Source organism: Nycticebus coucang, chromosome 17 (genome assembly GCF_027406575.1).
Source record: "Nycticebus coucang isolate mNycCou1 chromosome 17, mNycCou1.pri, whole genome shotgun sequence".
Taxonomy (NCBI): Eukaryota; Metazoa; Chordata; class Mammalia; order Primates; family Lorisidae; genus Nycticebus; species Nycticebus coucang.
In genome coordinates this window covers 37,616,631-37,640,142 of record NC_069796.1, presented here as the reverse complement: position 1 = coordinate 37,640,142, position 23,512 = coordinate 37,616,631, and the positions used below count along the sequence as shown (strand labels likewise).

The 23,512-nt window shown below is 40.2% G+C and overlaps 1 protein-coding gene across 5 annotated transcripts in view; it reads left to right on the top strand.

Moving 5' to 3' along the window:
- SIL1 (SIL1 nucleotide exchange factor) overlaps positions 1-23,512 on the top strand; it is a 279,722-nt gene that overhangs the window by 193,111 nt on the left and 63,099 nt on the right. For 4 of the 5 annotated variants that reach the window (XM_053566425.1, XM_053566427.1, XM_053566428.1 and 1 more), the window contains exons 6-7: positions 8,103-8,294; positions 13,901-14,022. In XM_053566425.1, coding sequence (XP_053422400.1) covers positions 8,103-8,294; positions 13,901-14,022 — 314 coding nt within the window. The remainder of the gene's footprint in view (positions 1-8,102; positions 8,295-13,900; positions 14,023-23,512) is intronic. The other variant, XM_053566429.1, reaches the window with a different exon arrangement.

Below are 23,512 nucleotides of genomic sequence, written 5' to 3'. Positions count from 1 at the left end.
ACTCTACCCAGGGCAACAACTTGAGGCTCTGTCTCAAAAAAAAAAAAAAAAAAAAGAAAGAAAAAGTACATTGAGCTAAGTAAAAATGAAAACACATCCTAGAGTGGCGCCTGTGGATCAGTGGGTAGGGCAGTGGCCCCATATACTGAGGGTGGTGGGTTCAAACCCGGCCCCAGCCAAACTGCAACAAAAAATGGCCAGGCGTTGTGGTGGGCGCCTGTAGTCCCAGCTACTCAGGAGTTTGAGGCAAGAGAATCGCCTAAGCCCAGGATTTGGAGGTTGCTGTGAGCTGTGTGACACATTGGCACTTGGATATGGAGGTTGCTCTGAGCTGTGTGACACATTGGCACTTTACCGAGGGTAATAAAGTGAGGCTCTGTTTCTACAAAAAAAAAGGAAAGAAAACACATCCTAGCCCTGTGGGAGGCTGAGGTGCATGGATTGCCTGAGCTCAGGAATTTGAGACCAGCCTGAGCAATAGCAAGACCCTATCTCTACTAAAAATAGAAAAACTGAGGCAGGAGGATCGCTTGAGGCTAGGAATTTGAGGTTGCTATGAGCTATGATTATGCCATGGCACTCTACCCATGGTGACAGAATAAGACTCTGTCTCAAAACAAACATAATTTATCAAAATTTGCAGGATACAACTAAAGCTAGACGGGAAATTTATAGCACTCAATGCTTATATTAGAGAAGCAATAATCCATAATAGAAGGTTGTACCTCAAGAAACTAGGAAAAGATGATCAAAATAAGCTCAAAGTAAGCAGGAAGAAGTAAAATCAGAAATCAATGAAATTGAAAGCTTGAAAACAAAGTAGTGAAATCAAAAGATGATAAGCTTCTAACAAGACAAAAAAACAATAATATACAAATAACTAACATCAAGAATAAAGCCAGGCTCCGTGCCGGTAGCTGGAGGGGGGCGTGTTTGAAACTAGCCCGGACCAGCTAAACAACAATAACAACTGCAACAACAAAAAATAGTCGGGTGTTGTGGTGGGTGCCTGTAGTCCGAGCTGCTTGGGAGTCTGTGGCAAGAGAATTGCATAAGACCAAGAGTTTGAGGTTGCTGTGAGCTGTGATGCCACGACACTGTACTGAGGGTGACATAGTGAGACTCTGTCTCAAAAAAAAGAAAAGAATATAGCCGGGAATATTATTATATAGTCTACATACATTAAAAGGAAATATAGTCAGAGATAATAGAACAACTCTCTACACATGAATTTGATAACTTGCATGAAATAATCCAGTTCTTTAAAAAGCATATAATACCCAAACTTACCCAGTATGAAATAATCTGAACAGTCCTATAAATGTTAGAGAAACTCAATTTGTAGTAAAAAATTTTCTAAAAAAAGTTTCCAGGATCAGATAGTTTTATTAGAGACATTTTCCAGATACCCAAAACAGTATCAGTTCTACAGACTTTCTTCCAGAAAGTACAATAGGTAGGATCACTTCCCAGCTTATTTTATGATACCAGTATTGATTCGAGAGCCAAAGTCCAAAAAAACTACCAACCAGCATCCCTTGTGAACATTGATACAAAAATTCTCACCAAAATATTAGCAAATCAAATCTAGCAATATGTAAAACAAACCTCACTTGGTTGTGATTTATTATTTATTACAGGAATGCAAAGCTGGTCCATTATACAAAAACCAGATAGTGTAACCCACCATACCAGTAAGTTAAAAAAGAAATATCATATCATAGATTAATTGATACAGAAAGAATATTGAACTATATTCAACCCCCATTCATCATAAAAAAAAAAAAACTAAAGAAAACTGGGAATAGAAACCTTACTTAATAAAGAGCATTTATAAAAACTCTACATCCAACATCATACTTACTAGTGAAAAACTAGGTACTTTGCCGCTGAGATCAGGAACAAGCAAGGATGAATGTTTACTCTCATTCATTACTGCTCATTCACCACAGTCCTAGACAATACAGTAAGGCAAGGCAAGGAAACAAAAGGCATATACCTTGGAAAGTAAGAAATAAAACTATCCCCTTTTCCATGACATGATTATTCATATATAAATCCCTAAGAACTTTCAAAAATAAAACCTGGCTCAGCGCCTGTAGCACAGTGGCTACGGCGCTAGCCACATGCACTGAGGCTGGCAAGTTTGAACCCCACCCGAGCCAGCTAAACAACAATGACAACTGCAACAAAAAAATAGCCAGGCGTTGTGGTGGGTGCCTCTAGTCCCAGCTACTTGGGAGGCTGAGGCACTTAAGCCCAAAAGTTTGAGGTTGCTATGAGCTGTGAGGCCATGGCACTCTACCCAGGCTGACATAGTGAGACTCTGTTTCAAAAATAAATAAACCCTTCTAGAATTACTAAGTTAATTCAGAAAATGCAAAAAAAACAAAACAAAACAGGAATTCAGCAAGGTCACAGAATACAAAGCTAACAATCAATTGCATTTTATTTTATTTATTTTTTTGAGACTGAGTCTCACTATGTTGTCCTCGGTAGAGTACCATGGCATCACAGCTCGCAGCAATCTCCAACCTCCAACTCTTGGGCTTAAGTGATTCTCTTGCCTCAGCCTCTCTAGTAGCTGGGACTACAGGCGCCCACCACAATGCCCGGCTATTTTTTGGTTGCAGTTGTCATTCTTTAGCAGGCCTGGGCCAGGCTTGAACCCCTCCATCTTCAATGTATGTAGCTGGCACCATACTCACTGAGCTACGGATACCGAGCCAAATCAATTGTATTTTATTATTTTTTTTTTTTGTAGAGACAGAGTCTCACTGTACCGCCCTCGGGTAGAGTGCCATGGCGTCACACAGCTCACAGCAACCTCTAACTCTTGGGCTTACGCGATTCTCTTGCCTCAGCCTCCCAAGCAGCTGGGACTACAGGCGCCCGCCACAACGCCCGGCTATTTTTTTGTTGCAGTTTGGCCGGGGGTGGGTTTGAACCTGCCACCCTCGGCATATGGGGCCGGCGCCCTACTCACTGAGCCACAGGCACCGCCCAATTGTATTTTAATATGCTAGCAATGAATATTTGGAAACTGAAATTAAAAACACAAGTAACAAGGCCAGGCACAATGGCTCACACCTGTAATCCCAACACTCTGGGAGGCCGAGGCGGATGGATTGAGCTCACAGGTTCAAGATCAGCCTGTGCCTTAGTGCTAAAAATAGCCAGCATTGTGGCAGGCGCCTGTAGTCCCAGCTACTTGGGAAGCTGAGGCAAGAGAATTGCTTGAGCCCAAGAGTTGGAGGTTGCTGTGAACTATGACCCCATGGCACTCCACTGAGGGTAACAAAGTGGGACTCTATCTCAAAAAAACAAAATGTCATTTCTCTCCAAATCAGTGTGTAGGTTTAGTGCAATTCTGATCAAAATCACAGAAAGAATTTTTTATAGATAAGCTTATTCTAAAGTTTATATAGAAAAATGAAGGAATGAGAATAGCTAAAACTTTTTTAAAAATAATAAAGGAGGAATCATTCCACCTGATTTTAAGACTTACTGTGTAGCTACAGTAATTATGACAATGTATTGATAATGAGAGAGAAACACAGATAAATGGAACAGAAGAGAAAATGCAGAAATAGGCCCACACCAATATACCTGTCTGATTTTTGACAGGTGCAAAAAGAATTAATCAGAAAGCAGTTTTTCAATGAATAGTAGACATCTGTAAACAGAAAAATGAACCATCACCTAAACCTTATGCCTTATGAAAAAATTAATTCAGAATATATCATAGATTTAAATGTACATGTAAAGCTAAAAGAAAAAGCTTTTAGAACTAGGGAGGCGCCTGTGGCTCAGTGAGTAGGGCATCGGCCCCATATACCAAGGGTGGCGGGTTCAAACCCTACCCCAGCCAAACTGCAACAAAAAAATAGCCAGCATTGTGGCAGGCGCCTGTAGTCCCAGCTACTCGGGAGGCTGAGGCAAGAGAATCGCCTAAGTCCAAGAGCTGAAGGTTGCTGTGAGCTGTGACGCCATAGCACTCTACTGAGGACAACAAAGTATCTAAACAAAAAAAAAAAAAAAAGAGCTTTTAGAACTAAACATAGGAGAAAATCTCTGTGAACAAGGACCAGATAAAGAGTTAAGACATGACACCTAATGCATAGCCCATAAAAGAAAAAATTGTCAAGTTGGACTTCACCAAAATTAAAAACTTTTACCCTGTAAAAGATCCTGTTAAGATATATGAAGATAAGATAAACTATTGGAGAAAATATTTGCAAATTGTGTACCAGCAGTCTTTACCTCATGTTATTATGTGGGACTGTAAAAATGATTTTGCAAGCTGAAAGTATGTGAAGAAATCTTAATATAATCAAGGGGAAAATTATAATTGTTTTCTGACCTTCAAAATTTTTTACTAAAAATTAAACTATATTGCTTTGGTTATAAATGTGTATAGAAATTAAAAAATAGCAATAATACTTATTTTGTACACTGTAATTAAAAAAATTAGAAACATTGAGGATTAAATTTTATTTTTCTTGTAAAAAAGACTTTTCACTGTTGTTTGAACAGTTGCTTAGCTTCTCATCGTATAACTTGTGACATAGAATAAGCATCTTTTTTATGTCTTGGAGAATTATCATATTCTTTTTTTAAGTATGAATCAACTTTCAGCATTTTATATCCTTTGTGATTTCAACATTATAAAATTTCTAAGCATTCTTGTAACGTGAAGGCTTTTTTGCCAATGTCACATCGTCCTTTCTATCATTTTCCTAATTCGTGTCCGTAAATTTGCCTTTGCTAAGTTCCTCTGGCTGCATATCTAGAGTTTATCAAACATCAGTAGTGTAAGGATTCCCATGGTCAGCTATTTCTTCTATAGCTCTGTGTACATTCAAGTTAAATTTCATTGCCAAAGTTACCACTTTTTGCTTCTTTGCTGTACTTTCATCTTTGCTGGTTGGTTCTCGCTTTTGATTATTCATTTTTGTGAAATGTCACATGGTTTTATCATTGGGAGATGAGGAGGCCATACAACTCTATATACTTTGCATCTTTGGATAAGTGAATGTCACAGTATGCACAGTGACCAATCTCTGATAGACTTTGAAAGAAGTGATGTGGGGCGGCGCCTGTGGCTCAGTGAGTAGGGAGCCGGCCCCATATGCCAAGGGTGGCGGGTTCAAACCCAGCCCCGGCCAAACTGCAACAACAACAACAAAAAAATAGCCGGGTGTTGTGGCGGGCGCCTGTAGTCCCAGCTGCTTGGGAGGCTGAGGGAAGAGAATCGCATAAGCCCAAGAGTTAGAGGTTGCTGTGAGCCGTGTGATGCCACAGCACTCTACCGAGGGCAGTACAGTGAGACTCTGTCTCTACAAAAAAAAAAAAAATAAGAAAGAAGTGATGTGGTCAGTCAGTGATCATGATGGACATTGTTATTTATATAGTGATTTGGGGACTGAAGAGCTAGCAGAAAAGTTGGTACTTTATGTAGTTACTCACATTTAACATAGCGTGGTAACTGAAATTTCGGTCATGTTTGAAGACTGGTGTTATTTAAACCATGGTATTTGGAATTGGTATATATCAGATCCATGCAAAGCAAGGACTGTATCTGACAAAGGACTTTTATGTAGAATATATAAAGAATTCTCAAAACTCAACAGTAAAAACCAACAACTTATTTAGTCAGTGGTCAAAGTATAGAAACAGACATTTCACTAAAGAGGATATGCAAATGAAAAGATGTTTGACTTCATTAACTGTTAGGGAAATGCAAGTTAAATCCAGAACGAGCTATTACTGTATATGTATTAGAGTGCCTCAAATTAAAAAATGGTGATAATACTAAATACTGGTGAGAATATGGAGAAACTGGATCTCTTATACATTGATAGTAGTAACATAAAATGGTACGGCCACTCTGTAAAATACTTGGCAGTTTTTTATAAAACAAAATATGCTTATCATATTATCCAGCAATTGCACTCTTGGGCATTAATCCCAGAGAAATAAGATCTTATGTTTAAACAAAAACCTATATGCAAATGTTCACAGCAATTTTATTCGTAATTGCTAAAACCCAGAAACAACTCAGATGTTCTTCAAAGGTGAACAGTTTAACAAACTGTACATCTATATGATGGAATACTTATTGATGAATACAGTAACTTGGATTGATCTCAAGGGCATTATGCTTAGTGCAAAAAGTCAGTCTTAAAAACTTATATAACATTCTTCAAATGCCAAGAGTTATAGAAATGGAGAACAAATTAGTGGTTGCCATGGCATAGGGTTGGGAGAGGATAAGGTGGATCTATAAAGGGGTATCACAACAGTAGTACCAAATTGTTTAGTAGTGGTGGGACAGTTCTATAGTTTAATTGTTCTAATGGTTACATAAATCTGTATCTTGGGTAAAATTTTACAGAAAGATACAATTTTCATACATTTTATGTAAACAAATGAGTATATGTAAAATCTGTTGAACCCTGATTCAGACCTATCATTTAGTTAACACTATTGTACTTATGTCCTTTTCTTGGTTTTGGCATATAAAAATGTTTGTTTTGTTTTTGAGATAGAGTCTCATTCTTAGCCTTGGTAGAATGCCGCGGCGTCACAGTTCACAGCAACCTCAAACTCTTGGACTCAAGCGATTCTCTTACCTCAGCCTCACAAGTAGCTGGGACTACAGGCGCCCACCATAACGCCTGGCTATTTTTTGTTGCAGTTTCCACTGCCGTTTTAGCTGGGTGGGGCCGGGTTTGAACCTGCCACCCTTGGTATATGGGGCCGGCGACCTACCCACCGAGCCACAGACGCTGCCTGGTGTATAAAAATGTTAACATTGGGGGAGGCTGAGTGAAGGGTACATTATACCTTCTGTACTGTTTTTATAATTTCTTGGGAGATTATAATTATTTCAAAATAAAATTGTTATTTCTTTCAAAGGCCTTCTTGAGAGCCAGTTATACGTCATTTCTGTGAAGCAGATGTCCCTAGTTTCTTATTGTGGTTACTTGCCTGTCATCTCACAGCTTAGAAAGTAACTCAGCCCTCTCAGACCTTTTAACCTGCTTTGGCACCCAGTCTGAATCCTCTATCTGGGTGCAGGGAGAAAAATTGTTTTAGCCCAAAGAATCAGAATGTGGTGTCCTATAGATGTGATTACTCTGCTAAGAGCTTGGTCTTGGAGACTTTTTGGTTGGTGTTTCTGTGGAATGCTTATAACTGGAGCAAGAAACCCTTAGGTAATAGATGAGCAATTTGAAGCTGACAGCTGCTCATCATCCTGCTTTTTATAAATATCTGTGCCTTTTAATTTTTCTTGGAAGACAGATACACAAACCACTCTGACTTTTCAGACTCTCTTTATAAGAAATACCTTCTAAAATTGGGAGGAAAACATGGAGTGTTTTCACATGTATAAAATATTTAATTAAAGTCTTTTATTCACCTCTAACAGAACTTCATTTTAAAAATCTTTATATGTGTGTGCAGTGGGGAGGGATTGAGAGAAAATTGTTTGAGATTTGAGTATAATAGTACGTACAGCAATTTAACCATTTCAAACAGTTGGACAAATTGTGCACCTGCAGTTAGATTGACAGTAATGATAGTGATTTAATTTTCATCAGTGAATTACTCCAGCTCTAACAGCTTTTTCCCACAGTTTTCTACATCCAAGTTTCCCTAAAATGTTGTTGGTTGGGTAGGCCAAGATATTCTGTCATTGTGAAAGGTAGAAAACCACGGTGTAGATTATTTTACCTTAGAGCTCAGCTGTTCTGTGTGAGGTTAGGGTTTGAAGGTGAGCTTTCTTGGCTTCCCCTAACCTCAGTGATTGCAATAAGAAGTTCCATTTTTCCTTAACATTGGAAGTTAGACTTGCAAGTGAAATCTGGAAAATCTTGAGTGTGTTTATGGAACAAAGGCCAATATGGCTAGATTCTGAGAGCTCTATTCTTTGAGCATCTTAGAAAGTATCAGGATTTTTGATAGTGCATGTTAGAGAAGATTGGGAATCTTGGAGCAACAATTTTTTCAGGATGGACATCCGTGGTAGATTATAGCTTTCTTGGGGAGATGTTGCCAGTTGCCTTAATTAATCATCTCTTTGCTTCCATTCTTAGGCAAGGCAGGCTGAGGTGAAGCTGCTCTTCCGCCCCATTGAGGAGCTAAAGAAGGACTTTGATGAGCTGAATGTTGTCATTGAGACTGACATGCAAATCATGGTACGGCTGATCAACAAGTTTAATAGTTCCAGCTCCAGCTTGGAAGAGAAGATTGCTGCACTCTTTGATCTTGAGTATTATGTCCATCAGGTATTTCTTTGTCTTGAAGTCTGACTTTTAACTGACAGCTGCCAAAATAAATGCTCTTGCTCTAAATCCTAAGAAAATAGTATCAGAATCTTCACTTCTTTCCCAGGGCATAGAGTATTTTTCATCTAGATCCCATTGTTTATTGTAGCAAGATACATTCTTTTTTTTTTTTTTTTTTTTTGAGAGACAGAGTCTCACTTTGTCACCCTTGATAGAGTGCCATGGCATTATAGCTTACAGCAACCTCAGACTCTTGGACTCAAGCGATTCTCTTGTCTCAGCCTCCCAAGTAGCTGGGACTGTAGGCGCCTGCCACAACGCAGGGGTCTCCCTCTAGCTTAGGCTGGTCTTGAAACTCATGAGCGCAGGCAATCCACCTGCCTCAGCCTCCCAGAATAATGAGATTACAGGCGTGAGCCACTATGCCCAGCCAATAAGATATATTCTTAGAGGCCAGAACCAACCTCTCTTCATGTGGACTGTTACCTTCATGTTTTCAACATAGGAATACAGCAGAGGTAAAACAGACATAGTTCTTGTCCCATGTAACCTATAATCTGGAAGGGGAAGCAATTAAATATGAACAACTGAACAAATAAATGATTGAATGGTAAGACAATTTAAGATGATGATAAGGGCTCACCCAAAGGGTGCTGTAGGAGTATATAATAGGGTGATGTAGAGCTTAGTCAGGGGCAATAAGGAAGGCATCTTAGAGGATGTGACATTTAGGGTGAGTATTAAAGGATGATTAGCAGTTGGCTAGGTGAAGAAGGGAGACTATCACCTCCTGCAGGGAAGGGCAAACTATCACCTGTAATAGAAATCTGGCCTGAGGCTTCCTTTTGTAAACAAAGTTTTATTGGAACACAATGACTCCTATTTGTTTATGGATTCTTTTATAGCCATTTTCATGCTTCAGTGGCAGAGTTGAGTGGTTGTGACAGAGACCACATGGCTCACAAAGTCAAAAATGTTTGCAGTTAGACCCATTAGGCATAGTTTGCCAGTCCTTAGATTAGAGCATTTCAGCTAGAGGAAACCCTATGTGAAAGCTTTGGTGGCAGAGTAAGCTTGATGAGATTGAGGACCTGGAAAAGATTGGAGTGACTGGAGCACTGTGGCCAAGGGAGGAATATCATAGATAATGCAGGAAGGGTAGGGAGTCAGAGAGGTGAGGTTGGGAAGATTATGTTTGTTATGGTTTTAGCCTTGATCTTAAGAACAATGGGAGATTTTGAAGCAGAGAAGTAATTGATTAGTGTTATAATAGCTAATGTTTATTATTATATATCAGACACTACCTCAGATGCTTTGTATAACTTTCATAGGTGCCCTGTGAGTAGACATCACTATTAATTCCAGTTTATAACTGAAGAAAATAAAGCACAGAGAGGTTATGTAATTGCTAAAGATTGCCCAACCTAGTGAATGGTAGATAGAGCTGGGACTTGCAACAAAGTCCTTTTGACCCTAAACTTTATGCTCTTAAACTTTTGATCACTTTGCTTCTCAAAGGAAAGTGGTACCTTTTGAATGTAGCTCAAAAGAGCATAGATGGAGCTAAGGAGAAGGAGCCAAGAGAAGCCATTCATTTATTCAATAGATAAATTTAGTGAGTACCTGTTAAGTCCCATGCTTGTTCCAGGCATTTGAGATATATCTGTGAACAAAATTGGGGCTTACTTTCTAGCAGTGGTAAATAGAAGAACACAACAAATCTGTAAATTAATGTATAATATATTCGAATATGACAAATATTATGGAAAAATAAAAGGTAGATCAGGGTAGAGATTATTAATGTTGAGGAGTGTTTCAGGCAGGAGAAACAGTAAGTGTAAAAGCCCTGAGGTGGAGCATACCTAGTGTTCGAGGAACCTCAGGAGGTCAGTGTGGCTGGAACTGAGAGAGCATTTGAGAAGCAGATGAAGCTCAGAGAGATAATGGAAGAAGAACATAGAGGCACCTGTGGGCCACAAGAAGGACGTGATCTGACTTAACTTTAAAAGAATCTTTTTAGCTGCTGTGCTGAGAATTAGACTGCAGGTGGGAGTATGGATAGAAGCAGAGCCAGATAGGATGCTATCATGGTAATCCAGACTAAGGACAGTGCTGGCCCAGGTGGCTGTGTGGTCATAATCAAAAGCTTGTTTGAGAGCCTTATCAAGGCATAGATGCTTGGTGTCTTCCCACGCACACCAGGGTCCTTGTTCTCTATAAACTGACCTAAAAGACTTTCTTTAGGATTTTGCCAGCTTCTGTGGTGAAAAAGGATAAGTATGCAGTGTATCTGCAGGAATTATGGGGCAGCTTCTTCATCTTTTTCTTCTCATGACTCTTTATCAGGCCTGAAATAGCAAGACTGTGATCCTCTTAGAGAAAAAAGTGAACTGGGCTCTCGTTCCCCTTTCTAGTTTTGTTCTCCAGAGTAAAAAACAAAAACTCCAACTTTTCCATTAAAGATAGTTAAAGGCTTATGGATCCCAGGGGTCATTGGCCAACTCAGTCCTGCTGTGATGTTGACAGCTTTTATTTTTTAACAAACTTGGATAGACCTTTAGGTATCAAGTTTCTATAGGCTCTTACTTTAGTTGCTTATGAAATATCAGTATGACTGGACACCTTATCAAACCTGGAAGGTAGTGAGTACACAGAAGCCTTGGTTTAGCAGTGCCCTAAGAAGTTTTTTTTTTTTTCCCCCTTGCGGGTCCTCTGGTCCCATTGGCAGTGTAACACCTAGGGTGACAACCCTTTGCTTCACAGCTCACTGGATGGGGGGCAAACAATTTCTTGCATATCAGCAGACTCAGTCTGAGGTCATCTCAGCAGCCATTCTCTGGGTAGAAACCAAACTAGTCTGTTGGCAGCAGGTCATAAATGTTCTGGATCATTGGTGTTTTCTTTACCCTTCATTTTCTTTCTAGCACTCTCTGATAGATATATTGGTCTTTTTCTTTTTAAATCATAGCTGTGTACATTGATATGATCATGGGGCATCATTCACTAGTTTCACAGACCGTTTGACACACTTTCATCACACTAGTTAACATAGCCTTCCTGGCATTCTCTCAGTGACTGTGCCAAGACACTTACATTCCACATTTACCAAGTTTCACATATACCCTTGTAAGATGCACCGCTGGTGTAATCCCACCAATCCCCTTCCCTCTACCCATATTGGTCTTTTGATTAGAAGAGTAAGGTTCTGGGTGGCGCCTGTGGCTCAGTCGGTAAGGCGCTGGCCCCATATACCGAGGGTGGCGGGTTCAAACCCGGCCCCGGCCAAACTGCAACCAAAAGTAGCCTGGCGTTGTGGCGGGCACCTGTAGTCCCAGCTACTCGGGAGGCTGAGGCAAGAGAATTGCTTAAGCCCAGGAGTCAGAGGTTGCTGTGAGCTGTGTGAGGCCACGGCACTCTACCGAGGGCCATAAAGTGAGACTCTGTCTCTACAAAAAAAAAAAAAAAAAAAAAGAAGAGTAAGGTTCTTGGTTTGGGGTGGTCCATCAGACTGCCATGCAGCAATGTTAAGCTGTGATTTCACTGGCAGAATAAATAAGATAAAACTCAGCTCGGAGTTCCAGTTGTAATGAGGGATTTGGGTGATACAGTGCTGGTTTTAAGGAAGATAAGACTTTTCTAGCCAGGACCTTCCCCAGTCACCTCCCATTCCAGATTCGCTGAATGGAGTTTTGAGGAACCACAGGCTTCAAGGACCTGAACTGGGCCTAAGGATTCCTCACAACTATATTCGAATTATTAGTAGGATATATGAAAAGCAAAACCATGTGAGTGGAAAACAATTTGTGAGTTATTTGTAAGGAGCAGCCTCTGTACCCTCACCTATCCTGGGCCCACGTATTTGTCTTTCTTCACATGACTCCTCAGTTAGGTACCATTTCTCCCTTTCTCTCTTTCTTGTTCATCTCAGAGCCTTGCTTTTTCCTTTCCTCCTGAGTGTTAGCATAGCTCCCTTCAGTCACCTTCCTAATACCTTCCTCCTTTACTGCTCTCTGCCTACCCCACCCCATTCTGAGGGCATGTTGAGAAAAGTTCTGGCCCCAGACCTAGATGGGGAGCTGTGGACCTGGGCTCTGGCCATGCCTTCTCTTGCATGTCACTGGGAAGGGCCCAGATTTGATGTGCACTGGGCAGAATGACTCTTTCCTTCCTCACTGTTAGTGAAATTTCAAAAATGAGAAAACATCTTGAAAAGGTTGAAGTGCTTACATAAATGTCAGCATTTATATCACACTGAATTACCGTTGTAGAAATATAGATAAACTGAATCTAGAACAGAACCTCTGTGACTCTGGGCTGTGTTGCTTTGGGGCTGACACAATGTCAGCCACTCTGCTACGAATTCATACTACTTTGGTTAGTGGCCATTCCAGGCATCCAAGGACAGGATTCTGAGCCATGGTTTTACATTCAGAATATCTAGAAGGACCACAGGATGGTGGTGAATGCTTATTTTAAAATCAGAGCATGTGAGCAAGGAAGGTGCTGGTGTCAACAGAGTACCCAGTGATGGGTCTCTCCTAGTTAGCTGGGCTCTGACTCAATAATCATTCCTGTCCATAAGGACAGACTGGGGCAGAAAAATTCCCACCACTGCCTGGGGCTGCATGGCAGAGCAGATTTCTTGCTTACTTCACAATCTGGTTTGGCCATTATTTCAGGTCTGTGGTACCAGGGGCCCTTCTATTTTGTTGGCACAGATACCTCAGATTGCCTTTTTCATTCACTGTGGAGTTTTATTTTTGGATCATTTTTTCTGTTCAAATTCATATTCATTTAAACAATTATTTAGTGAGCACCTAACCATATGCTCAATATTATTCTAGTCATTGGTGCTACAACAGTGGACAGATAGTCAAGGAATTAAATGGTAGCCTAGACTAATGTTATCTGATAGAACTTTATGTAATGATAAAAATGTTCTGCATTGTCTAATATGTACCTGCTAGGCAGTAGCACAGCCTAGATGAAAGCTTTTGGAAGAGTGATTTTCTTGCAGATTTTATCACGAATGTCCTCAGATGCAATCAATCTTAGATGGAAGAGAAGGATACTATTGTTATTCCTCTCCTAACAGTCTTGTAGCACTATCCTCCATTTCTCAACAACAGGCCTCCTTTTATAGTCCCTGGCTTCTAGTTAAAAATCAGCTTAAAAAAGAAGTTTGTTCCCTTCATTGCCATTGGGGTCTCATTGGGGTTGAACATCAACAGGAAGCATGGTACCATTTAGTGGTGCTGATGATGCCAGATTCTTTGTGTTAACAGCTTGTACATTAGGAGTAAGCTTTGTGACTCATTACGGTATTAGAATTTTCTAGGACATGTTTGGTAAAAGCAATAGCTAGGTGCCATTTCTGCTGATTCCCACACAGGTGCTCATAAATCATATTAGATGAATTAGGAGTTCTCAAATTTAAGATTATTTAACAATTTAACTTGTTTTTGCAAACTGTTTCTTAGAAAGGCCACTGTCACTTTTTACTTGGCTTTTAAATATGGCTTTGGATGGTTACCAAGAGAAAGGCTATAAGAAAAGCTTCTCTTACCTTGATGGCTGTGCTACACTAAAAAGTGCCTTTGTTGCAGATGGACAATGCACAGGACCTGCTTTCCTTTGGTGGCCTTCAAGTGGTGATCAATGGACTGAACAGCACAGAGCCACTGGTGAAGGAGTATGCCGCATTTGTGCTGGGGGCTGCCTTTTCCAGGTGAGCAGTGTGGATGGACGTCCCATTGGCCAGGATTGTTTGGCTTAATTGGCTTAGAAGAAGGTTGTAGTTGAATCTCTGCATTTGTGCACATCTCTACCCACAGTTCAGTGTAATCCCAATGAAACTAGAGTGAGAATTTGACTCTTCCCAAATAGATAGGAATTTTTGCCCATGTTGTCACCATCTCTGATTCTTCCACCCCCGATGTGTGGATATTTAATAACATATTTTAGGTCACATTCTCTGTTTTATTCAAGGCTAAAAAAAAGTTAGACCAACGATAGCTAGTGTGGAGGGGAAGAAACTCTTAACAGTTGATCCTTTTGGCAATAAAGCTACATCTGGTGATGAATAAGTGATGAACCTGATCAAGGAGAGTCTTTTGGGGGGAATGTGCCTTCCTCTGGTTGTCTGGAACCAATCTACATGCAGTCAGATTATCATACTCTGTGGGTTGGGAGTTCTTTAGAATTTCAGTTAATCTGGCTTGTGATAGAAAACTGATCAGGCCAGAGGAGTGAAGAAGCAGCATCTTGAAAGAGTGGCTGCAGATGGTTATACTCACCCTCAAAAGGTCAGGATGTCTTCGTGGGAGCTATACTTCCTCTCATTTTTGAAAATCTGCTGTTAGGACCATTTATACTTCTAAACAGGAACAAATACTCTGATTCTTGCAAAAAAGGGTATGGATGGTAGTTATTATGGGTTGCCTTGTTTTAGGGGTCCTGATGTTAGAGGAGAAAGACTGAATATATTTACCACTGTAGATTTTATTTTGAAAACATTTCCTTTGCCCTTTTTCATGCTTATCTTTTAAATCAGAATCTCAGTCTGATGCTCTCTCACTCTGATAGGGTTCAGCATCTTAGTAAATTAAGGGATAGAGCTGGGAAGGCTACATGAGTTATTCCTTGGAGAGGTTGAGAGTGCTGCAGACCTTGGTTTCGTTTATCACCACTTTGCCTTGATCTTCAAGCCCTTATTCCCTGTGGTTTTGTTATTAATAGTCATAGTCAAGGCTCTGGCTGCTTAAGGCAATTCCACTCCCTTTGGTCTTACCTCCCAGAGCCAGCTTTTCTCAGAAAGCCCAGGGAAATCTGTACAGTCACTGGAAGGATGGAGAAACTATGAGTTTGTCTTTGGGTAACTATGGTTTCAGTCCTAGAGAAGACCAAAGCTTTAGCCTCATAAGGCTTTAGAGGCTTGAGAACTTTCTAAGGCTCACTTGTTGGTTCTCAAGCCAGAAAAGAACTAAATCAAAAATTGTTAACCTCTCCCTCCAGACCATTTTTTGAAATCTCTATCTTACTCCCAAGTATTTTCTTTCTGTATTTAGTATGAACAGATTACCCTACATATCCCTTGCCATTGCTTCTGGAAATAACTTTTCTTTTTTTATTTTTTTAAATTAATTAATTTATTTTTATTGTTAAATCATAACTGTGTACATTAGTGCAATCAAGGGGTACAATGTTCTGGTTTCATATACAATCTGAAATATTCTCATCAAACTGTTCAACGTAGCCTTCATGGCCTTTTTTTAGTCACTAGGCATTTGTATTCTGCATTTAGTAGGCATTTGTATTCTGCATTTAGTAAGTTTCGCCTGTAACCATTCTAAGATGCACTGTAGGTGTGGCCCTATCCATTACCCTTCCTCATTCCCCTTCCTTGGCCCTTCCCCCATATTCTTGTGCTATAGTTGGGTTATAGTCTTCATGTGAAAGCTATAAATTAGCTTCATAGTAGAGCTGAGTACATTGGATACTTTTTCTTCCATTCCTGAGATACTTTGCTAAGAAGAATATGTTCCAGCTCCATCCATGTAAACATGAAAGAGGTAAAGTCTCCATCTTTCTTTAAGGCTGCATAATATACCATGGTATACATGTACCACAATTTGCTAGTCCATTCGTGGGTTGATGGGCACTTGGGCTTCTTCCAGGACTAAGCAATTATGAATTGGGCTGCAATAAACATTGTGGTACAGATGTCTTTGTTATATTGTGACTTTTGGTCTTCTGGGTATAAACCTAGTAAAGGAATTACAGGATCTAATGGCAGGTCTATTTTTAGGTCTCTAAGTATTCTCCAAATGTCCTTCCAGAAGGAACATATTAGTGTGCATTCCCACCAGCAGTGTAGAAGTGTGCCCTTTCCTCCACATCCACGCCAACATCTCTGGTTTTGGGATTTTGTTATGTGGGCTACTCTTACTGGGGTTAGGTGATAACTCAAAGTAGTTTTGATTTGCATTTCTCTGATGATGAAGGATGATGAGCTTTTTTTGATGTGTTAGTAGATCATGCATATGTCTTCTTTAGAGAAGTTTCTCTTTAAGTTCCTTGCCCACCCTAAGATGGGGTCATGTGTTCTTTTCTTGCTAATATGTTTGAGTTCTCTGTGGATTCTGGTTATTAGACCTTTATTGGAGGTATAACCTGCAAATATTTTCTCCCATTCTGAGGGCTGTCTGCTTGCTTCACTTACTATGTTCTTGGCTGTGCAGAAGCTTTTTAGTTTGATTAGGTCCCAGTAGTGTATTTTTGATACTGCTTCAATTGCCTGGGAAGTCCTCCTCATAAAATAGTCACCCAGGCCAATTCCTTCAAGAGTTTTCCCTGCATTTTCTTCAAGTATTTTTATAGTTTTCATGTCTTAAGTTTAAATCTTTTATCCAGTGAGAGTCTATCTTAGTTAATGGTGAAAGGTGTGGGTCCAGTTTCAATCTTCTACAGGTTGCCAGCCAGTTCACCCAGCACCATTTGTTAAATAGGGAATCTTTTCCCCACTGGATGTTTTTAATTGGCTTGTCAAAGATCAAATAACAATAAGTAGCTGGTTTCATCTCCTGGTTCTCTATTCTGTTCCAGACATCTACTTCTCTGTTTTTGTGCCAGTACCATGCTGTTTTGATCACTATAGATTTATAGTACAGTCTCAGGTCTGGTAGCGTGATTCCTCCTGCTGTGTTATTATTACTGAGTAATATTTTGGCTATTTGAAGTTTTTTTCTGATTCCATATAAAATGAAGTATTATTTTTTCAAGATCTTTAAAATATGACAATGGAGCTTTAATAGGAATTGCATTAAAATTATATATTGCTTTGGGTAGTATAGACATTTTAACAATGTTGATTCTTCCCAGCCATGAGCATAGTATGTTTTTCCATTTGTTAACATCTTCAGCTATTTCTTTTCTTAAAGTTTCATAGTTCTCTTTGTAGAGATATTTCACGACCTTTGTTAGGTATACTCCCAAATATTTCATCATCTTTGGGACTACTGTGAAAGGAATAGAGTCCTTGACTGTTTTTTCAGCTTGGTTATCATTGGTATATATAAAGGCTACAGATTTATGGGTGTTGATTTTGTAGCCTGAGACATTGCTGTATTCCTTGATCACTTCTAAAAGTTTTGTAGTAGAATCCTTAGTGTTTTCCAGATATACGATCATATCATCTGCAAAGAGTGAAAGTTTGATCTCTTCTGATCCTATGTAGATACCCTTGATCGCCTTTTCTTCCCTAATTGCAATGGCTAAAACTTCCATTACAATGTTAAAGAGCAATGGAGACAATGGGCAACCTTGCCTGGTTCCTGATCTAAATGGAAATGATTTCAATTTAACTCCATTCAATATGATATTGGCTGTGGGTTTGCTGTAGATGGCCTCTATTAGTTTGAGAATTATCCCTTCTATACCAATTTTCTTAAGTGTTTTGATCATGAAGGGATGCTGGATATTATCAAAAGCTTTTTCTGCATCAATTGAAAGAATCATATGGTCCTTACTTTTTAGTTTGTTTATGTGCTGAATTACATTTATAGATTTATGTATATTGAACCAGCCTTGAGACCCTGGGATAAATCCCACTTGGTCCTGGTGTATAATTTTTTTGATGTGTTATTGGCATCAATATTTATTAGTGATATTGGTCTATAATTTTCTTTTCTTGTTGGGTCTTTCCCTGGTTTGGGGATCAAGGTGATATTTGCTTCGTAGAATGTCTTGGGTAATACTCCTTCTTTTTCAATATTTTGGAAGAGGTTTAGTAGTATAGGTACTAGTTCTTCTTTAAAGGTTTGGTAGAATTCTGATGTAAAGCCATCTGGTCCTGGGCTTTTCTTTTTAGGGAGATTTTGTATAGTTGATGTTATTTCAGAACTTGATATAGGCCTGTTCAACATTTCCACTTTGTTCTGGCTAAGTCTTGGTGGGTGGCGTACTTCCAGGTATTGGTCGATTTCTTTCAGATTTTCATATTTCTGAGAATAGAGTTTCTTGTAGTATTCAGTAAGGGTTTTTTGAATTTCTGAGGGGTCTGTTGTTATTTCATCTTTACCATTTCTGATTGATGAAATTAGAGATTTTACTCTTTTTTTCCTGGTTAGGCTGGCCAAAGGTTTATCTATTTTATTGATCTTTTTTTTTTTTTTTTGTAGAGACAGAGTGTCACTGTAGCGCCCTCGGGTAGAGTGCCGTGGCGTCACATGACTCACAGCAACCTCTAACTCTTGGGCTTATGTGATTCTCTTGCCTCAGCCTCCCGAGCAGCTGGGACTACAGGCACCCGCCACAACACCCAGCTATTTTTTTTTTGTTGAAATTTGGCTGGGGCTGGGTTTGAACCCGCCACCCTCGGCATATGGGGCTGGCGCCCTACTCACTGAGCCACAGGCGCCACCCTATTTTATCGATCTTTTCAGAAAACCAACTTTTGGATTTATTGATCTGTTGTATAATTCTTTTGTTTTCAATTTCATTTAGTTCTGCTCTATTTCTTTTCTTCTGCTGGGTTTGGGGTTGAAGTGTTCTTCCTTCTCCAGTTGCTTGAGATGTCCCATTAAGTTATTAACATCCTCTCTTTCCGTTTTCTTGAGGAAGGCTTGCAGTACTATAAAGTTTCCTCTTAGGACTGCCTTTGCAGTATCCCAGAGGTTCTGGTAATTTGTGTCTTGATTGTTGTTTTGTTCCAAAAATTGGGTGATTTCCTTCTTAATCTCATCTATAACCCATCTATCTTTCAGCATAAGGTTATTTAGCTTCCATGTTTTTTTTTTTTTTGTAGAGACAGAGTCTCACTGTACTGCCCTCGGGCAGAGTGCCGTGGCATCACACGGCTCACAGCAACCTCTAACTCTTGGGCTTACGCGATTCTCTTGCCTCAGCCTCCCGAGCAGCTGGGACTACAGGCGTCCGCCACAACGCCCGGCTATTTTATTTTTGTTGCAGTTTGGCCGGGGCTGGGTTCAAACCCGCCACCCTCGGCATATGGGGCCGGCGCCCTACTCACTGAGCCACAGGCGCCGCCCAGCTTCCATGTTTTTGAATGGGTATGCAGGTTCCTGTTGTTATTGAGTTCAACTTTTATTCCATGATGGTCTGAGAAGATACAAGGAATAATTTCTATTTTTTTAAATTTACTGAGGTTAGGTTTGTGGCCTAGGATGTGGTCAATTTTGGAGTATGTTCCATGGGCTGATGAGAAGAATGTGTATTCAGTTTTGTTGGGATGAAATGTTCTGTAGATGTCTGTTAAGTCCAGATGTTGAATGGTTGAGTTTAAATCTAAAATTTCTTTTCTTAGCTTCTTTTTGGAGGGTCTATGCAGCACTGCTAAAGGGGTGTTAAAATCTCCAACTACTATGGAACTGGAGGAAATCGAGTTGCTTATGTCTGTTAGAATTTCTCTTATAAATTGAGGTGCGTTCTGGTTGGGTGGATAAATATTAATAATTGAGATCTCATCATATTGAGTATTACCTTTAACAAATATGAAGTGTCCATCCTTATCCTTACTTATTTTGGTTGGTTTAAAGCCTATTGCGTCTGTGAACAGGATTGCAACTCCTGCTTTTTTTCTGCTTTCCGTTTGCCTGGACTATAGATGACCATCCCTTCACATTGAGTCTATATTTGTCTTTTAATGTAAGATGTGATTCTTGTATACAGCAGATATCTGGCTTGAGTTTTTGTATCCAGTCAGCCAACCTGTGCCTCTTTAGAAGACAGTTTAAACCATTCACATTAATTGGGAATGTTGATAAGCCTTTCGGGAGTCCGGTGGACATTTTTAATGCTTTTGTGACTGTGGAAGTTGGAATTTGATCAACATTTTCTGGGTGCGTTTACTTTTGTGGTGGAGGATTACACTGGTCTTAATGGAGGATAGGTCTGAGAATGTCCTGGAGAGCTGGTTTAGTTATGGCAAATTTCTTCAACATGTGAATGTCATTGAAGTATTTAATTTCTCCATCACAAATGAAACTCACTTTAGCTGGGTACAGGATCCTGGGTTGAAAGTTATTTTGTTTTAGGAGATTGAAATTTGATGACCATCCTCTTCTAGCTTTAAAGGTTTCAGCAGAGAGATCTGCAGTTATTCTGATATTCTTCCCCTTGTAAGTAATGGTTTTCTTTCGTCTGGCTGCTTTCAGAATTTTCTCCTTCATATTAACTTTAGTGAAATTGATTATGATGTGTCCGGGGGATGTCTTATTCGGATTGAGTCGTGCTGGAGTTCTGAAACTGTCTGTTATCTGAATTTCAGAATCTCTTGGCATGTTTGGAAAGTTCTCCTTCATAATCTCATGGAGAAGAGACTCTGTGCCTTGTGAAGCCACTTTGTCGCTTTCAGGGATCCCTATTAAACGAATATTGGTTTTCTTCGAATTATCCCAGAGCTGTCTGAGAGAGTGATCTGTTTTTGCTTTCCGTTTCTCATCCTCTTTGAGAATTTGGGAGCATTCGAAGACTTTGTCTTCAGTGTCAGAAATCCTTTCTTCTGCTTGCTCCATTCTGTTACTGAGGGATTCTACTGTGTTTCTCAGATCTTTGAGGGCTGCAACTTTTTGTCTTAATGTGTCAAAATCTTTGGTCATTTGGTATTTGAATTCGTTGAATTCTTGAGATATCTTTTGGGTTACTGCTTGGAATTCTAATTCGATCTTATTTGCTGTCCAGATTCTGAATTCAATTTCTGACATCTCAGCTATTTGTTTGTGTGTGGGATCTTGTGCTGTGTCTGCCCCATTGATCCTTGGGGGAGTTGATCTGCTCTGATTATTCATATTGCCAGAGTTTTTCTGTTGATTTCGCCTCATGATTGTTTTTCACCATTGCCTCTGGCCATTCTCAGAGTTGGGGAGGTGTCTCTCCAAGATTAGACCCCAGCGGGTTCACTCTATTTTTGCTGGATCTTTGTAGGGAGTGACCCTGTGTAGTTCCTGTGGGGCTGCCCCAGCTAGGGAGTTCTGGTTGTGGAAGGAGCTCCAGCGTGTGACACACCCGGATCCAGCAATAGGGTGGGAAGTGGTGTGCACGGTACTGGGAGTGCCTGGTGCCCAGTGACTTTGGCACAGAGAGCCCAAGGCTCCAGCAGTCTCTGGCCAGGAGAAAGGCTCTGTGCAGAGGCAGGGAGGGCTCCAGAGGGCACGCAGCTACCAGTATCCCTGGCTAGACAACCGGGCCAGTGTAGAGGCAGGGAGGATACAGGAGGGAGGTTGCGGGGTTGCGTGGCTCCTGCAGTTCCTGGTCAGGGCATGTAGAGGCCCGGCGGGCGTGTGTTGGGGGTTGTGGTGCAGCTCTTATGGAGGTCCGGGCGGTGCCAAGCCCAGGAGTTTGAGGTTGCTTTGAGCTGTGACGCCACAGCACTCTACCCAGGGCAACAGCCCGAGGCTCCAGTGTGCCAAAACCGGTCTCACTCTGCCCCTAACGGTTAAGGCTGTAAGGCAGCTCAGTCCCCACCTTTAAGCTACTCAGTCCCTAGGTTACTAGCTCCCGCCCGATCCTTGCTGTAGGACCCTGAGGGCAGAACTTGCTGGGGCAGTTCTCTCACAATGACTCCCTGCGGCCCAGCGCAGCAGCTCAGTCTGGAGCCCTAGACAATGACCAAAGTTCTCCGCACTCCTGCTTAAGCTCTCCCCAAGGCAGTTCAACTGAGTGCCAAGTCGAAAAACACTGAAACAGTTCACAGGTAAGGCCTTTCCGGTTTGCAGTCTCACTGCTGCTTGTACTTACGGTTGTCGGCAGGATTAGGTCAATCGAACACACGCAACCGCTTGCCAGATTTCCACTGTTTTTGTCCTCTTGGGGTCCAGAAGTCCCTTGCTGATTCCCTACTCAATGCCATTGAAGGTTCAGTGAGACACACACTCTTATACACATGGTAATCACCCTCTGATCCACTTATCCCACTTCTGGGAATCTATCCTCCTCCTCCTCCCTCCTGTCCGCTGTGGCTCTTGCTCCGGCTCTACGCTGCAACGGCAGCAGCAACAGTTTCGGGAACGGCTGTGACCGTGGCCAGAAATAACTTTTCTTGAGGTAAAGTATGTAGCATCTTCATGTCATATCCTTGTTAAAGAGGATAAATAAATGACTTGAGCCACATTCATAGGCCTGTTTAGAAAACTGTAACTCACCCAGAGTCTGTGCCAATATGTGGTGTTTTAAGACTTTTTTTGTGATTATATTAGCTTAAGACCATATTAACACTTATGTAGCATCACTAAAATTTAAATAGAGAAAAATAGAAAATATTGTAATTTAGTGTTTTGGTGGTAAGCAAACTGCTGTATTCAAAATGCTATAATTGAGTTTTTGATGGCTCACTGGAGGCCTGGTACAGTGACAGTAAGGTATGGTGCCAGAGCTTTTGGAAGCCAACAGCAAGCTCCCAAACACTATGAAAATGTCAGTGTTTTTTACAAAGGAGAACTTGATGCAAGGTAAGGATATTTCTATGTAAAGAGGCAGTGCCTTAGGCTGATAGTCATTATTTACTCTTTTTTTTTTTTTTCTTTGAATAGAAGATTTTTGTTTTTTAAATTATCTCTTTCATGAGTCCTAAGCTTTTTCTCCTGTTCAAACCAAAAGCTTGAGGCTACTAGGGAATGGAAAATATCCCCAAAACAGCTATCAGTTTCAGTGTTCTGTATCTCATAGAATTTGAGCTATTACAGTTGGCTTTAGAAGTTCTCTTAATTTTTTGCAGGGCCTCTACATGAAGAATATGACATAATTATTATTATTTTAAGTTGTTTTTAGATTAATAGAAAGGTATGTAAAAGTAGGTTATGTTGTTTGCATTTGTTAGATAAAGTCCAGGTTGTAGTTGGGGAATATGACATTATTAATTTCTCCTGCGGTTACACAAAGCAGTGGCCCTCCAGTTTCTTGTCTGCTAAATTGAACATTTAAAGGAAATGTTTAAATTTTTCCCCCAGCATCTTCAGGTATTTTGAACTAAGAGTCTTTCTTGGGAAATACGAAGTGTTTTTGGATAGATACAGATAAATCCCAATTGTGTTTTGCTTTGTTTTGTTACTTACTATTTAAATTTTAATTATAAGAATAATATATTCTTACTAGAAGAAAAATCAAACAAAATAAAAATATAGAAAATTTTTAAAAGCTTCTTTGCTTTTAGTGGCTTCCTTCCTCACACCAATCTTTGATGATTTTAGTTTTTGTTTTAAACC